This window comes from Malurus melanocephalus, unplaced genomic scaffold (genome assembly GCF_030028575.1).
Source record: "Malurus melanocephalus ecotype Western Australia unplaced genomic scaffold, MMel_1.1 scaffold_4, whole genome shotgun sequence".
In the NCBI taxonomy this organism is placed as follows: Eukaryota; Metazoa; Chordata; class Aves; order Passeriformes; family Maluridae; genus Malurus; species Malurus melanocephalus.
The window spans coordinates 2,165,842-2,183,401 of NW_026623236.1; the positions used below are offsets into that span (position 1 = coordinate 2,165,842).

General features: G+C 36.2%; 1 protein-coding gene across 1 annotated transcript in view; it reads left to right on the top strand.

Moving 5' to 3' along the window:
• Positions 1–17,560, top strand: part of RIMS1 (regulating synaptic membrane exocytosis 1) — a 310,345-nt gene that overhangs the window by 109,386 nt on the left and 183,399 nt on the right. Inside the window, exons 2-3 of the mRNA XM_057369045.1 lie at positions 3,696–3,909; positions 5,496–5,507. Coding sequence (XP_057225028.1) covers positions 3,696–3,909; positions 5,496–5,507 — 226 coding nt within the window. The remainder of the gene's footprint in view (positions 1–3,695; positions 3,910–5,495; positions 5,508–17,560) is intronic.

The window sequence follows — 17,560 nt, forward strand, 5'->3', positions numbered from 1 at the left end:
TCCCTCACATATTTCTCAGCCTCCTCCACTGGCAAAACTACTGTGTCCTCCCTTTGTTTTGATTTCTTCTTAAATATGTTTTCACAGAGGCGTAACCACCATCTCCAATTGGCCCAGGTTTGGTCAGTGGCATGTCCATCATCCTCAGAGCCAAMAGCAATTGGCTCTGCTGGACATGGTGGAASCTTCCAGAAGCTTCTCACAGGAGCCATCTTTTTGGCTCCCCCACTTCCAAAAACTGGGCCAAGCAAAACCAACACAAGGAGGTCTGCACAAATGAAGGATGGCAAGAATGTCATGGAGGAAGCTAATCCTTCAAGTGCCATTCACCTCAATAATAGAACCAGATTAATGTTTGGGTGCATGATGAGGAATCATATGGATATATGCCTATATCCCTCTTACACAGTTGTCTGGTTGCTCTTTCTGTCAGAGGGGATTGAATTGGTATCTGCCTCAAGGGTCTGCCATRCCATTATATCATATGCTGTTATTAAGTCTTTAGCCTAACCTTTAGGTGCTTGTCTACATTAAGGAATATTTAATAAATTTAAATTTCCCTTGCATCTGATGAMAATGTGTACAGTAGCCTGGAAGTTAAGTAGCAAATCAAAATCAACCATCTATATTTGAATTCTTGCTTAATATTTAACATACTTCTGTATAATGCAAAACTCTTGAGAGGGATTTGCTGCCGCCATTATAGAATAGCCAGAGATATAGAGCTCCAGCTTTTTCCTCAAAAAGGTAGGAAAGGTGGTTAAAAAAKAGCTAATTGGACCAGAACTGCTGTGAGCTAAGATTCTTTCTGCTCTGTGAAATGTGCAGTCATTTTCTCCAACTGCATTCTTGCTGTAGATAAAATGTCAGAGTTGCCCCAGAAGTGTCATGTATGATATACGAGATAAAGGTTTCAAACACCTCATAGTAAAATGTCTTACATGGATGCAGAAATTAACAAATCTATAAATAAGTGATATTTATAAAGAAGTGAAATCTCATCTCACTTAAGTTTTACCTAGTTGCTAACATGTTCTTCTATCCTTCGTTGCATACTGAAAGACAAAACATAATTGTATTAATACTCTTCCTAAGCTTCATATGAGATGGAAGATATTCAAATGTAGATGGTCTAATTGGAAAAGAACAGAAAGGGGGGCAATGCTGCTGTTATCTTTTCTTTCCACAGCCAGGGCTTTTGGTTTTRCTTTAGTGGAGAACTGAATTTAGTTTCCATGGTTTCATTTTTTAATAGAATATTTGATATAATAAGAAATTTACCTACAGACCTCTCCATTATTTAATTGCATTCTTTAAGCTGGTTATTATACAAATTCCTGAATGTCTTCAGTTGTTGTTATGCATTACAAGTGAGCAGCTGTCTAAGRTAATTCATATGTGTAATCCAGTTATATGGCCAGAAGTATTAAGTTTCTCCAATATTTTGCCTAATTCTTTGACCTACTTTTCTCATCTTACTCAATACGGCAAAGGTTTTTTAAACAGGTTAGTAAAAAATAAAACAAAACAAAACAAAATCCCTTGCTACTCCTGCCAAGTTTTCTATTAGCATAAAGCATTAAGTATAATGCATCATGTTTGTAGTTAGGGAGAATAGATTATTTGGCTGCTTAACTTTTGCTATTTCTGCATCCTCATTAGAATRTGCCCATGTGAAGTCACTGGTTTTAGTATGAGAGCTGGTTGATTTATGTATTTATAAGCAATTATATTTCCGTCCAATGGAATGACATGTATTTTGCCACAATTCCTGTGAGTTAAGTTGAATTGTCATTTTTTAGGCTTGAATATAACGTTAAACTAAAAATATCCACTTCACCAAAACAGGTTTCCATACAAAGAACACAGATTTACTTACATCTGGAAAGTCCAGACAAGTTCACCCCACACACACCCACCCACTCACCCACCCACCCACAAAAACATGGAATTGTGTCACTAAAAATACACTGCTTAAATGGTGTGATTCTCAGTGCTAATTAAGGAAGTAGGTAGCTCAAAGCAGGTAACAAAGATAATGGATATCACCARGATCTCTATGGACAACACACCTACTGTTTCCATTTATTAAACTCAATAAACCCTGTTTCCATTCACAATCTGTGTAGCTGCTTATGATTTTTAAAATGTTATCCAAGGAGATGTAGATGTGAAGCCACATTTGGAAAAGCCTGGATTCTGCATGCCATGGTGCAAAGACCAAGTTATGCCTTGCTGCACTCTTCCTCCTTAGGCTGCTTGAGGTCTTTGCCCAAGCTCATGACAGTGAAGGTCAGGAATTGCACTGCCATCCTGCTACACCTACAGAAATGTTTCTTTCTTGTATGATTTGATGACTAATAAGATAGTTAACAGCTAAAATATTATTATTTTGAAATAAGCTTCAGGGTGGAGTAAATGAAGTTTCATGGCAGCTGAGCTTGATGCTGCTTTAAATAGGGTGATCCTGCTCTTCACTGGTCCCTTTATTTCAGCTTTGGGAGCTCATGTCCTACATTCCTTCCAGGTCTCCAGAAGTAAAATGATGGAAATTTAAAAATTTTTTTGGGGGAGAACTTATTTTCTGTTGATTCRAGTTCAGGTTCATGGGTTAGGTCACTGAGAGGGATCTGGTGAATGTTGAAATTTGTGCCTAAGAAGCAGTTTGCAGCCAGSATTGGTAGAGTATCTGGATTGCCCCTTTTGGAAATGCCCAGAGCCTCTAAAATGTCATCTTTGAGAGGAAAGTTTCATAGAAACAAACAGGAGAAACATTTTTTTCCTCAGGGAAGATATAACCATGATAAAAACGATGTTATCACTAAGCAGTATTATTATTATTATTATTATTATTATTATTATTATTATTATTATTATTATTATTATTATTATTATTCCTCCTGAGTTCTAGAAGGGCAAGTGAAGGCCAGAGGGCTGTGTTCTCTTCCCCGAGCTGTGATTAGAAGGTGGATGTGTTGTGTAGCAGTGTGCTTAGCCAGTTGGTGGGTGTAGGGTCACTGTGTTTGTTATTTGGGGCAGCTGCAGAAGTGCTGCTTCTTTGAACACCAGCCTTCATCACAGAAACCTCTGTACCTGCTTAATGTTTCTATATAATCCTACAGCTAAACTGGAAGAAATCTCTGCAATGAGGGGATAGCAAACCTTTAATAGTCTCTCATACTTAACAAGATTGTTAATATATAGATTTGAAATAAAAAGATGTTCTCRTATTCTTGTAAGGTCAGTGTGATTGTACACCATGTTTTGAGGTATTTGTTATATATGTTAGTAATTTACGTTTTGAAAGCACTGAAACTGAAGTTTGATTTGCATATTTTGATTACACCTGATGTATAAATTCAGTTGGTTAAAAAGAAATGCAAATTCAATCACGTAATTATTTCTTTTATTCAGTACGTGGTAGACAATTTTGTTTAATATGTGCATTTGGATAATTTTCTGRTCAAGTGAAACAATTTGCTTGTAATCTTCGAAGTAAACCTTCAACAGTAAAGATGTCTGGTTTGTTTTTTTTTCCTTTAGATTGCCCTGTGTGCAGTGTGTATTTGATATGTGGTACATACAGTATTGTGAGCAGGCCCAGAATATTAGGTGGAGTTGCAAACTGAAAGAAATACAGAGCARTAGTCTTTCCTCCTATTCATGCTATATAAACCTTTTTCTCATCTATGCAGGAGGTTGCATCAACAATTTGAAAGCTATAAAGAGCAAGTAAGAAAGATAGGGGAAGAAGCCCGCCGATACCAGGGAGAGCACAAGGATGATGCTCCAACATGTGGAATCTGTCATAAAACAAAGTTTGCAGATGGTTGTGGCCATTTATGCTCTTATTGCCGGACCAAGTTCTGTGCTCGCTGTGGAGGTCGTGTCTCTCTGCGATCAAACAATGTAAGTCTTCCAACGTGTACTCTTAAGAAAAAAACCTCCTTGACATTGTCATGCTGCAGATTGTTCACGTTAAGTTTGGCATTTCATGCTTCATTTTACTTAAGTGTTTCATTCATTGCTTCATTATGAGGTGTGTATAAAGTAAAACGACGTATTTAATGATTGTGGAGATACTTCAGAATCACAGAGTTAATTAAAGCAAAAAGGAATAATAGTGTATAGTTCTACTAAGTGACATCTTGAAAAAACATACTTGTTTTTCATAGAATGAAAGGAGAAACCCTTTTGCTCATGTACAACTCCACATTAATAAATTTTTATTGAACTCTTATTTAATATTAGTTTTATTTGTTTTCATAGAGATTTTCATAAACATTTATAGATTTCTTTTACATTAAGATTTATAAATGAAATATAGATTTCATTTACATTTTGGTTAGAAAAAAAAAACCAACCACTTTTCTTAGCCTAATKAAAGTGTTATGCCAATTTATTTTAAATTTATTTAAAGAATAAAAGTCTCTGATCTCGCTCTGGTTCTCCCTCTGATCTGCATGAGTTAGCTACAGGAGCTTTCCACAAAACCGAAGGATATCCAACAGTACCCTCTGGTCTGTCAATCCCTTCCAAGCCTCTGGCTACTTGCTTGTACATGAGCAGTAGGATTTAAATTTGGAATTAGCCAGTGATTATTTTTGGCTGTTTATCAAGGACTGTGGTGTGTTATAAAACATTTTACACATGTCTTTTTTTACATTAATAGCTTTGTTCTCTGTGATGATATGAGGTAACTTTCTCACATGGCTTTAAGATGCCAGYGTTTGTAGGGTAAATTTATCAGTGCTCTTGGTATTGACACAAATTCACTTAAAACTGAATGCAGATTTTATAGCAGATAATCATGTTCACAAGGGAACTAATGTGTGGCCTTTTCACTTTCTTTAAGATGGATATCAATCGAACAGGCCTTCTGAAATTTCATGTAAACCAAAATAACCTCTCAAAAAGAGGCATTTCATGTTTATTTTAAAAGTTTACTGTGGTATTGATGTACTTATGAATAATTTAAATTAAATTCACATTCTGAAGAAAAATGTATAGGTAAATTGAATGAAGATTTGCATGTATTAATCTATTAGTAAAWATAGATGCATTACATTGTATCACCCATAGGTGGTGTCATTAGAGCAAGTCTCTGAAAATATAGTTTGATGTTACTGTTAATGAGTGCATGTGATACAGCTTATCTTTACTCATATAATTTATATATTTTAACCGTTTTTCACCCACTGTTTCAAGCCACAGAAATGGASGACTGTTAATTCATTTGTAACTTKCTTTTTGTTTCTTGTATTGTTTACGCTTCTGTGGGTCAGGGTGGGAAAACATGTTTTCAACATATGCAGTAATGCCATCTTTTTATTTAATGCTCTTTTTTCCTTAATTTTATGTTTTTGTCTCTTCGTAGAGAGTTATTAGAATTGCATTTCTTTGAAATCTGTCTATTAATACTTGCCTATTTTGTTCTTTATCTCTTTTTTTTTCTTTTCTCTTTTTATTCTGCTTCCTTGGATGCTTTCCCAAAGGAGGACAAAGTGGTTAGAATCCATGCTTTTTACAATTTATTATTATAATGTTGTTAGTTAACTGGGATAAATATTAATGTGAAAAACTGAATTGAAATTTCAAAATCATCCACGGGGTGGGGGGGAAGAACAGGAATCCTAACACCCAGGCCCTACACATCCCTTAGCTGAACACAGGCCTTAAAGACAGCTCAAGAGGGAAATCCAAGACTGTTGTCAAAATTATGACAAYAAAGTAAATTAAGAACTGAGAATTATTTATGGCTAGAAAGTAGAGGAGGCAATAAAGTGTAATAAAATTTTATTTCATAAAACTGTCTGTAGGTAACAATTTTGACATTTGCATGCAAAGTCCTTCCATCAGCTTCAGGAAATCTAATTTAGTATTTTAATTGTAATTTTACATTGTTTTACGTGGTTTTCTGTATTTCACTTCTGGCTGCAGCAGAAATTCGGGAATTCTTGTAAAAGCAGCTTTTTTTATTTACATTGTGAATAACATATATAGGCAAACAAACTGGACATAGGCAGTGAGCAAGGTGGAGTGAATACTTTTTGAATTKGTAGTTATTATTTCAAAACTCTGCAGAGCATTTTGGATCAAGTACAGGCATATTCACCACTGCTGCCTGTGCCTTATGTCAAACAGGCGAGGGCAGTTCCCTGTTCATCTGTGCACCCTGAGCATGGCAGAAGGGGTGGCAGCATTTGGGCACAGCAGTGCATGTCCATTTACCTCCTCTTTTTGGGCAGCTCTGTGAAAGGTGGTGGTCCAGATTTTCAGCTGGAGAATGAAGTAGTGGGAATGAGCTGGCTTTGCTGGCACCTCAGTGGAAACAAGGGTGAATTAATTACAATCCAGTGTAGTTTTTGATGTGTTCTTTGTTGAGTTTTGCTTGTGATACGGTGCTATGCCCCTGTTTAAATACTAGCATATCTAAAACCTGAAATTTGGTACTGTTCAACACCCAGAGAAAATTATTTCTATCACATCTGAGTATTGCAGGAGGTTTTTTCTGTGTCACTAGTGTTCTGAGAACATGGTTGTTCTTCTAAGGGCAATGAAATAGAATGTGCTGCAGCTCATTCCCCTGTGTTTTGTGTGGTACTCTGAATAAAGTGCTAAAATAATCTAGTAGTTCTAGATCTTTTCCCTTCTATCTGAATGGTTTAGGATGGAGTGAAAGAAKTTTCAGCTTGATATTAATTTCTTACTAAAGCAGGGCATCTTTGATRCACCCACTGGGGTGTATTAAAACATTACTGCACTTGCAACAGCCTCTTCTTAGGGTCAGAAACAGCAAAGCTCTCAAGCGCCCTAAGTGCCACTTWGGTACAATTTAGCCACCCAGATTTTGGAAAGCAATTCAGGTGGACCTTACCTGACCTCCTTATATGCTGGAGGCATCCTTCATCCTTCAATTYGAAACAAAAACTTGGCTACAAAACAGAAATTGTGATAGGGTCTGCATGTAGGAGAGATTGTGTCTTTGATCCGGAGACAGCTTAGGTGTTCATCTTTGAATATTATCATTTAGGATCCAGAAAACAGACTCCACTGCACAAAAGTGCTCTGAAGATGTGTTCTGAAGACATATCTGACTCATTTGGATTGTCCTAAATTCAATTAAATGCATCCTTATTATATGCACTTGTCTTAGCTAAGGTTTTGCTGTATTAAACTCCACATGCCAAGAAAATGCCCTGATAATAATGTGTAAAAATCAATTTTGTATGGTGTGATAAAGCTGAGCTATGTCTCTTTAACAGCTAAAAAATTAATGATGTTCAGAGGGAAAGTATCCAATAGTTGGTCCTGCATGCATGAGAAACATGGGGAACACTTCTTTAAAGTACCATTGCTTTAGCAGTGCCTGTCTCTGAAAATTATTAGTAGAATTAATTAATTCCAAAATGTTAATACATACCTAAAAATAGCATGTTCTATAACAGAGCAATTGATWTAATTAATATAGAGCAACATGAGAAAAATATTATTTGTTAATTATTTTCAGTGGCTCAATATTCCTGACTAATTACAAATGTCAAGTTTCATATTGGTAAAAACTTGTGAAACTTATTCATCCCTTAGTCTCCACATGCACTTTTAACACAATAAATTATATGAATACAAAATACACGCACCAAGGTTCTTCAAGTTAAGGGTGCATCATTTGGAAAGGATGATGAAGTGTGAATTACCAAAGTGTCAACTCAGGAAAAGTCAAGTGTTATGCCAGATTCAGGGTGTTTTCTGTAGAGTAGAATTAATGCTGCCTCGCCTGGGATGKTGTTTCCCATCTTTGACAAATACAAACTATGATAGGCACAAAGAAAGTCAGTCAGAGGATGATCCAGSAAATGGAGAACTGCTCAGGCTAGTGAGATTAAAGGGACAAAAGCTCAAGCARTTATAATTGATATTTAGAGATATGGAATTGATATGTAGAAGTGCAGAAAATTTAAACGGTAAGAATAGAGGACTACATGAATACATGAGACCAAATGGGTRTAAGTTGGCCCTAAATGCTCCTGGCTTGGAAAAAAAGGCTTTTGTTATCATTAGAGTAAAGCCTTGAGAATTTATTTCATGTGACTTATTGGAAAGAAAAAAAAAGCCAAATAAAATTTTAAAGGCCTAATTTTATGAGGTTAGGAAAGGATTTATGTGATGTGGTTGCTTGTGGCTGTAGGGCAGTRTATAAGGACCCTAAGAGGTCCTTGCAGCTCTTGCTTCTAGCTAAATATTTTAAGAATTTAATATTTTGAAGCTGTTCTTGACCTTTTCAAGTAAGTACCAAATGTTTTTTAAGGCTTTTTTAAAAAATAAAGATATCAGAACTTAGTATGTTCTCTCCTTGTTTAAAATAAAGGACATCCCAAAGCACCTTGTAGTGAGTTAGTAGGCTTCCTAGGCTGATCAAGAGATGACTCCCATAAACTTCCAAAATTAATTGGCAATAAGTGGTATATTTTAGTAGCTAATGAGTTACATGAATTTCAGTGATTCTTGTTCTAATATGTCAAAATGCATACCCAGATAGGTTTCTTAAGTGCTTTCATATTCCTTAAGTATTGGATAGCTCTTTGTACTTCTCACCTGGGTTTGCTCTCCTTTCATATAGTTGCAGGCAGACCACATTTAATGGGTTTAATTKAATTTTATGTGAGATAACATTTCAGAAGGAAGTCAGGTAGGTTTCTTTTTTTTTTAAGGAAAAGCAGGCTGAAGTGACCACTTGCTTTTATTTTGGCAGAATSTTCTAGGTGGTTTTAGCTCCTTGTAGAGGGCCTACACTTTCACTTTGTATCCTTTTGGTTATGTTCTGTACACCGAAATTTTAATTGCCAAAATGGTAGTGGRTTTAAATTAATTCTCTCAGTTCCATTCACTCTCTCCTGTGGTGTGAAATCTTTTGTTTTTTAGGGCAAAGTCTGCAAAATGTCCAACTGGTTCTTCTCTGTGGTTTGATAAGGGGTGGGAAGGGTCTTACCTCAGTCCTCCTGAAGGTCTGTCTGTCACTGCTTCCTCTGTTCTTCCCTTCCATGGTACCACAGCCTTGTAAAGCAAAAAAAAAACAACTGAAAATTCATCTTTTTTCCTTTCATCATTCCTGTAAAACTTCTTCCCAGTATTTGGTTAGATAAAAAAAAAAAAAAATGTTTCCTTAGTAATCACCTGATGCGTGAAGTTGTACAACTCTGTTTCTTCCTCCTTTGTAGAAAAGGAGATACATTTTAGGGTACAAAAATAAATGAGCAAATGCAGTTTCTTTGGATCAAAATTCAAGTATTTTGTGGGGTGCTGTGGGTATATTGAACTAAGTGACATTTGTATGACATTGACRGAATTAGGTGGAAGACTACGTTCCATGTTAAGCCATATATTTATCCATAGGAATAAGTTTACCATTCCACAGATTTCATTAGGATTACTACCTTTTAGTCAAATTTAAAATGAAAATAATTGGGASCAAGTGATAAGAAAGTAAATTTTGTCAACATTTCCTTGTGTTTTGCAGAATAGAATGGAATAGAACTGGTGGGAAATCCAGATGTAAAGTACCTTATAAATACACGTGAATTTATTTCACTGAACTTAGTAGTATCTGGTTGCAGAAAATAATGCTGGAAATCAGTGCTGAAGACAGTTGTATTTCTGATCTAGTTTTCACTGAAATTGTTTTTATTATAGTATAATGGGATCTGTACTTGGAAAGAAAGACAACCTGGGCACATTTCCTTAATTGTATGTCAGGTGTTTTTTTCAGGGTGTTTGTCATAAATTTGCTTATGTAATGGCTTTCTAATTTAAGCCTTACCTAATTGAGTACATATGCCATGCAGTTCAGCTGTGTACTAGTACTTTAACAGAAGTTGGTAATATTGCCAGAACAAAATGTCTGGATTGTCAGGACTTTTTTTTATCTCTTTCACAGAATTCTTAAGTCAAATTAGCCATTAAAAGGCGAATTTATGTATGCTCTGGCTAACACAGCTGTAGAAAAAAACAAAAATATCCAACACAAGGACGTAAAATTGCATAGCAAATTGCAAATTACAGCAGATAAATTCTCTCTCTGTAGCATTCAAGATAATTTTTGTTTGCCAAAAGATATGGGGTTTATATGCATCATGGAAGAAGCATTGCTTTTCAATAATGCCTTCCTAGAACTCTTGCTTCTAGCAGAAAAAAAAAAAAAAAGGAAAAAGGCCAGTGAGACACTGAGGAATTCTATCTTAAGTAAGGTGTGGATCACTGTCCTCTGCTTYCTGGGAAGTTAGTTCACTTTTTAAAAAGTGTGAGTATATAAATGTTTTAAGGAAATGCCTAACATTAGTTTGCTCTTTGCCAAGTTTGCTGAAGAGGCATGTTTGCTGTGAAATACCCTTTTTTTAGGATCCAGCTAGCAAAAGTGATCAGTTACTTCTTATATGCAAAAAAAAAATAAAGACAGGCAGGTTATGCTAATGCTCTGAAGTTAATCAGATCAGAGTTTCTTCATTTAATGATGAGACTGTAGAAGAGTCACTAGACAGCTGGGTTTTTATTCCACCRTAGCCTTAAATCATCATTAAATCAGTAACCACTTGATTTTGCTCTGTGGTTTGCCCAGGTTTAGTTTCCCTGTTTGCCAAACCCTTAAATTATGACTTGTTGTGTGATTCTGCACTTYATGACCAAGAAAATACACTGCTACTGCAACTTCTTTCTTAACCTGTGATAAAGGSCTCCTGAATCCTTCATGCCTATTCTTGCTGTTGTCATTCAAGCTGGGTTACAGTGACCTGTGGATACCCAACATAAAAAATATTGGAAACTCCATGTATTGTAATGGAGCCTAAACACAAATCCCCCAAARTTTAATCCACTGTAGCATTATTATWTGACATGTTATCCTATTTTTAGTCTTGGATTTTCAGTATCATTGTTTCAGTTTAACTGATTCAAGACTATGGGAGTTTGAATGTCAGCAATACCTTTGAGTGTCATAATTCCTTCCATTGCAAAAACTTGCATTAAAACAAACCAAAAAAAAAGATTGCAAAGGGAAATTAGGCTTTTCAGGAGAAGCTTTATTTCACCTCCTCTTGCCTAATCATGTGTATACATACATGTATATATATGGTATATGTATGGATAAGCATATATTGTATAGATTTTTGATAAGTGAATACACATGCATACCGTATGCATGCATCCTACTACATAGCCTAATACAGGAAGTACAGGGCAGAATAAAGCTTTTGTGAACCAATTTTTTGACCTTTGAAATCTGTTAATGATTCAAGGCATTTCAATGAGGAGTTATTATTTATGTGCCCATTCTTCCTGACAAAAAGAGATGGAATGCCACAGCAGTCACAGCATCCCAGAGGGCTGAGGATGGAGGGAGCCTCTGGAGCTCATCTGATCCAAACCCCTCTGCTCAGGCAGGGCTGCCTAAACAAACTTGGTCCTTACAGTTTGGCGTTTTTGTGTGTCTTTTGACTTGTGAAGTGAACAATGACAAACCCAAGGATACATCGCATCATTTTTGTTACTTTTTTGCTTATTGTAACTATTCACATTGTAGGTTGACAGAAAATCTGCTTAAGTTCCGTTAGGGAATAATTCTGTGATTTACAGCTTTGGACAAGTGAATTTCAGAATGTAACAGAATCCTTCCAAAAGAGCACTAACACYACGATGATTTTTTTCAGCTCATGTTCAGAGAGAAAGAAAAAAACAAAGCTACCAGATCAACTTTAAGCTTTTAATTTCTTTCAGTGTAGTATTTTTATCATTTTGACACTCACAGTCTCACATTCTGTTTGGTCCAATTAAGTTGGTACAAAGCTGAGGAGCAGGAGCAGGAGAGCCTTCCAGTGGTTCTCCCAAAAATATTGTGCATCCTGCTGTCTCAGATACTGCCTGAGGTGTCGGAGATCACACCTCTGTGATAAAGGCTTATACAGTAAATATTTCAAGCTTWTATATATTTCCTGATTTTTCAGGAATAGGATATCTGGTAAGATATCTGTATAGATTGGTCTGTGTCAATGATAATTTTCAAAGCATAATCACTGTGGGAATCTGTTTGAGTCCTTCAGKTTTTYWTTACTTTAATGTCTTTCCAGTGATKTTTCTATCAGTAGAAAGCAAACTCAGCCTTAAATCACCCCTAAACCTGTAGACAGCCAGATGCAGTTTCATCTGTCATGTCACTGTACTTATTTGGAACTGTTCTTGCATCCTTTCAGTGTGTTACACAAATTTAATTGTCTTAATTTTCCACAATGYGCTACCTTTTCAAGTCCTTTAATATGAATTGCTATGAATTTATTGTTACCTCTTGCTAACAAGTCAAATCCAATCTCACTACTATTAATATCAGATCATTCATTACCCTCATGGTATCTTAAAATCCAAAACTGCACTGGCAGTCTCATTGCCACATCAAATTTGGAGTTATTATTTCTAAATTCAGTTTGCCCTATTGCATTTCAAATTAAGCCAAAAATTTTGTTTGCAAAGTATTGTGTATTTACTATATTACTGTTATCTTCATTTCTGTAATGGAATAATTTTTTACTTGTTTGCACTGCAGCAATTATAGAATCATTAGAGATCTCTAAACCACTATATACTATATATAATAAACATACTTTTATTTTTTACAACTATGGAGTACAGAACTAATGAAAAAGAAATAGAAAAAGTATCTTGAAAATTTTAAATTTAAGAATGTGTTTTCCTATAAGGTTTAGCTGCCTTAGTTGTGCTACGAGCTGCCTTTTTTCAGCTTATAAAAAAATCATCTTGGAGTATTAAAAACATAAGTTTAGAATAMGGAAGTGACTGATCCAGAGACTGTGACAGGTATAGGTAAATTTAATTTGTACATGTCTAGTTTCTCTGCACATGTTTATTATATCAGCATGTTAGGGWATAAGTTCATTTCATTGGGTAGATTTACAGCTTTGAAATGAGTGATTGCAGTGTTGGGTGGAGGACAGTGGGGAAGCCTGTGTGGTCCATCTGCGTGAGAGCGGGGTGAGTCTGGATATAACACACTTTTCCAGTGTGCTTCTGTATAGCAGGTCTGATCACTGGAAATGAAGTTGTGCTGTGTAGTGCTTTGAAGACAGAAATGAAGTAAAAATGCCATTATTACTGTTGACAACCATGTAATGTGTGYACTTGTGTAGTATCAGCTGGTTAATGTGCTAACACAGCATTTATTCATGTGAGAGGTGGCCTATAAATCAAGGAGGCATCTGTCAGACAGAACCCTGGATGTCATAATTTTGAGCTGTTTCTTAAATGCTTAAGGTAAATATATCCAAAATTAACTCATCTGTTTCTGGATGGAGAGCCACATAACAGTGTGCCATCTATTAGCAAACCAAGGGAGGTGGGTTTGTGTTTTGTCATTCCCAGGTTCAGTTGGGATGTGAAAAAAATAATGTGGAAGTGTGGAAAAAAAATTATCTGGAAGCTCTCCCTGCTGTGGAGGGCTAAGACAAGGAATCACTATACAAAGATATACCAGGCAGGCAAACATTTCACACCATCTAAACTTTCGTCTAATTCACCCAAAAGAAAGAAACCTTGATATCTCTTCTGATTGATACTCCAGTAAAAGCTTAGTTTTAGAGACTGCAGGCACTTTTTATTTTCTTTCTTGTTTTTTTTTCCTCTCTCAAAAACATTGAGGGAGAACACAGGAGCAAGCATGCAGATGTCCAGGGATGTGTTTAGGCTCAGGAGGCTTGAGGAAGTGTGTTCTTCTGTGGGATGCCTGAGGGCATATGGTGCACCAGCAGAGCTGACTGTGGGTGTCCAAGCAGAGTCCATGGCAGCCCCTGATGGGTTTTTGTCTGAGCAGTGCACCTTCAGTTTTTCCAGCAGTGATCTGTTTCCCAGGTATATTTGGGCTCTATTGCTGTAAGACAATCAATCCAGCATCATGTCCCATACTTCAAACTGTGCCCAGCTGTGGTATCTGTGAAGCACTACTCTTGTAAAAGGATCTCATAAAGTGGAAGATATCTTCTAATCATGCATYATTCTTCCAGAAAAGACTTAAGTTTTTGACAACTGAACTAACTGAGTCCCATTGTTCAGCCTCTGGATACCTTTGTCTGTCCCCTGTGGTCACACAAAAACCAGCTGCCACCACTCAGGCATGTGAGAGTGCACTTCATTTAAGCACAAATTGATTTGACTGCCCAGTGTGTGTGCCTTAAGCCCGACAAATGTTTTACTTGATCGTTTTATTTCTGCTTGGAATTTGTATCTTTCAGCTTGAATCATTGTAGCTCTCATTCAYGTAAGATTCTTCTATGTGATGGGATTTTTAAARTGATAYGTGAGGGTTAAGTATGACTTGCAATATTTAAAATGTTCATAGTTACCTCCACTGCAATTGAGACACAATTGTTTGGTTTTAGTAGTTAACAAAGTAACATAGGAATGTAAAATAGAACTGAATTCAGTAAGCTGAATTCCTGGGCTATTCTGGCACCCTAAAATCAGAGAGATTTTAGCCAAAAAGAGATCTTGCTGCAAAGAGAGATTTGATAACATTTATGACCTGTTATGAATTATGAGAAACTGACAAGTAGCTGAAAAAATTTCAAGAGAACAAAGTAATTATGAGGACTAAATGTAATCTGTGCTCTCTTGCTATTTCTCTTTTTATCATAAATAACCTTAATCCTCATCCAGGATTAAAATTCAGTTTATTTTTAGTCGTGCAATGTCCTAGATAAAAGATACATCGATCTATGTTTTTATATACTTTGTGTTCTGGAGCATTTTGTGATATTTTACTTACAGTAAAATGGATGCTTCTGTCTATAGATCTCCAGTGCTGCAATTAGAGAGGACTTAGATAAGTTGTCATACATATACTCGAGGTACATGATTTTATTAAGCATAATTTAAGATAGAACTATGTATTTCAAGCAAACCAATCTATAGACAAAGTTTCTATAATATTTTGTGAGCTTTTTCAAATTCCATTAATAAAAGGACTCATCTGCAAGTCAGCCTTCCTAGAAAGATAAATCAAATCTCTTCCCCAAACTGTGATTATAAAATGGTATAAAGTATCTGTTACCAGTTGTTTAATGACTGGTAAGAGATTAAGTGAAAATCTGGACAAAATGTAATCTRCATTTCCTTAAAGAGCAGATAAAACCTAATAATTTCTTTTTAATCCAGATTCAGATTTCCAAAAAGCTGCRTGTTATTTAGKCCAAAGTTTAATCATGTACTGTGCRATTTCAGTATTCCRGCAAAARCACCTGTCAGCTAACTTACATGCAACAAGTTTACAGAATCTTTGGAATTAAATTTTACTTGCTCAATAATCCATTATATTTGTTATTAACTTGTCCATAAAAAGCAGTCTTCCATAGCAAAACCCTTTTTAATGCTGWGTTTTGGGAAAATTATTTGGGATAGTGCATTCTTAAAAGTTGAGTATTACTGAGAAGTACAGATTAATCATAGAGATGAGCAGATTTGCTGGGACTATAAATAGATGAGTATGGGGATGATGGTTTTGTTGTCATGACTGGAGGAAATTTTTTTATGTTGCTGGGATTTTAATACTAGTAGTGTAACTTCTATCTCTGCAACACGTGGTAAGTGATCAAAACTCATACCTATGCATGCATCAGCAAAATTAATCTTTCAAATTTTTTCTTCCCTGACCAAATARCTTTACCCCTCAGGATTATTTGGGTCAGTCCTTATAGCTGTAAAGAAACCTGCTTTTCTAGCCTATTTCAGGGGCTCATCTCACTGCCTTTKTGGATGGGTAAAGAGACCTCAGAGGCAACTTCTTGCCCACGTAAGTTCAATGCAGCAGAAAAAGCAACAAGGGAATTAAATTGAAAAAGATTTCATCTACCTCAGGGGGCGTTTTTGCCCCTAAGCTTTCATCCTAGATATAACCTTTCTCTTGCATATCTGTGAATATCCTGTGTTGCAGATTGTAGCCCTTCACTCCATACACCTGAWGTTYTCCAAATCACAGCAAGTGAGTGTTYAGTAGAGCCTATTGCTCATGTTAGAGGAGTTGCCCTCCTGGTCACTTGTGTAGACTATTGAAGAGGAGACTGCTGATGTGTCCAGAAGAGATTAGGTCAATACATTTACCTGCCAGGCTAAGCAGGAATCAGTTCCAGATGAGAACCCTTACATTATTTGTGAGTTGAGTTTATGCTTTCTTTGGAATTTGTATCTTTCAGCTTGAATCATTGTAGCTCTCATTCATGTACGATTCTTCTATGTGATGGGATTTTTAAAGTGATATGTGAGGGTTAGGAGTATCTATGACTTGCAATATTTAAAATGTTCATAGTTACCTCCACTGCAATTGAGACACAATTGTTTGGTTTTAGTATGGGGCAGATCAGTGTGCTCCAGAGTGCTTCACATTGCTCTGAASTGGGCTAAATCAGCTCTGAATCTTTCTCAGCTGTGGTTCCTGTTCAGCAGAATAGAGCCCAAACCATCAATGGTCTTAATAGAGTTTTAGTGTAGCTCCCAGCAGCTGCCCCAGGGAAGGTGGCTCTCAGGTAATACCTTTGTCAGACCTTACAGCTCCATGCTTGTATTTTGGAAACATTAGGGCATTGAAGGCAGTTGAATCCTACAGTAGATTTTCCTCAGCTACAGTAGGAAATCATACAGCAGCAATGGCCTGTAGACACACTTAGAAACCTATATTTAGTCTTATTTCAAATGAAACTCTGCACRCTTGGTCTGAATCTTCTGTGCAAACCTACACATTCTCTCCCCTACTGGCAACCTGACAATTCATGCACCAACCAATATTTTTTTTTAGCATTTTGTCTCCTACATGAAACCTTAAAAGAGGGTACATGGTCTTATGCGGTTTGTGATATGTAGAAAACTGTGAATATATTTCACTGTAGAGAGTTCAATTTGGCTTTCCCATCCCACATTAAGACAGTCACTTCARGAAAATGCTGTATGTTATTGAAAATTATACTAACTCACACTTAATTTTTCAATATTTTATTTAGGATATACTTATTTGTGTTGGCAAATTGTTTTCTGCTTCTCGAGTATAATTTCTGGGCCAGTGAAGACCAGAATCTTTTTTTAGCTGTCTGACTGTGTAATGAGACAGTCATAAACTCTCACTGAAAATTTGCTATACCCCATCTTCAGATAATGAGAATGGTAGAGTTCAACTGAGTATTCAGCTTCATAAAGATCAAGTCAGCTAAGAGAATGAAAAGCCTTAATCAAGGATAGATTGTTTTAGCTTTCTTGAGGGTAAGATGGTGAGTCGAGAAAAACCAGAATAGCTGACTTAGGAGAAGCTGCTTCTTTTTGTAGAAAGAAGGTGACAGGCAGATAYTGGATACCAAAGACAGGTGAGTTCAGTCATGCAGCCAAGTCAAGGAGSAAGCCTAATGCTTCAAGTGTCAGGCAGGTTTGGCAGGCAGTCTTATGCTACTATAGGATATGTTTCTCAAAAACTATACATGAGATCCAATGATAAATAGAAATTAATGCTTCAGCAGCTGTAATTACA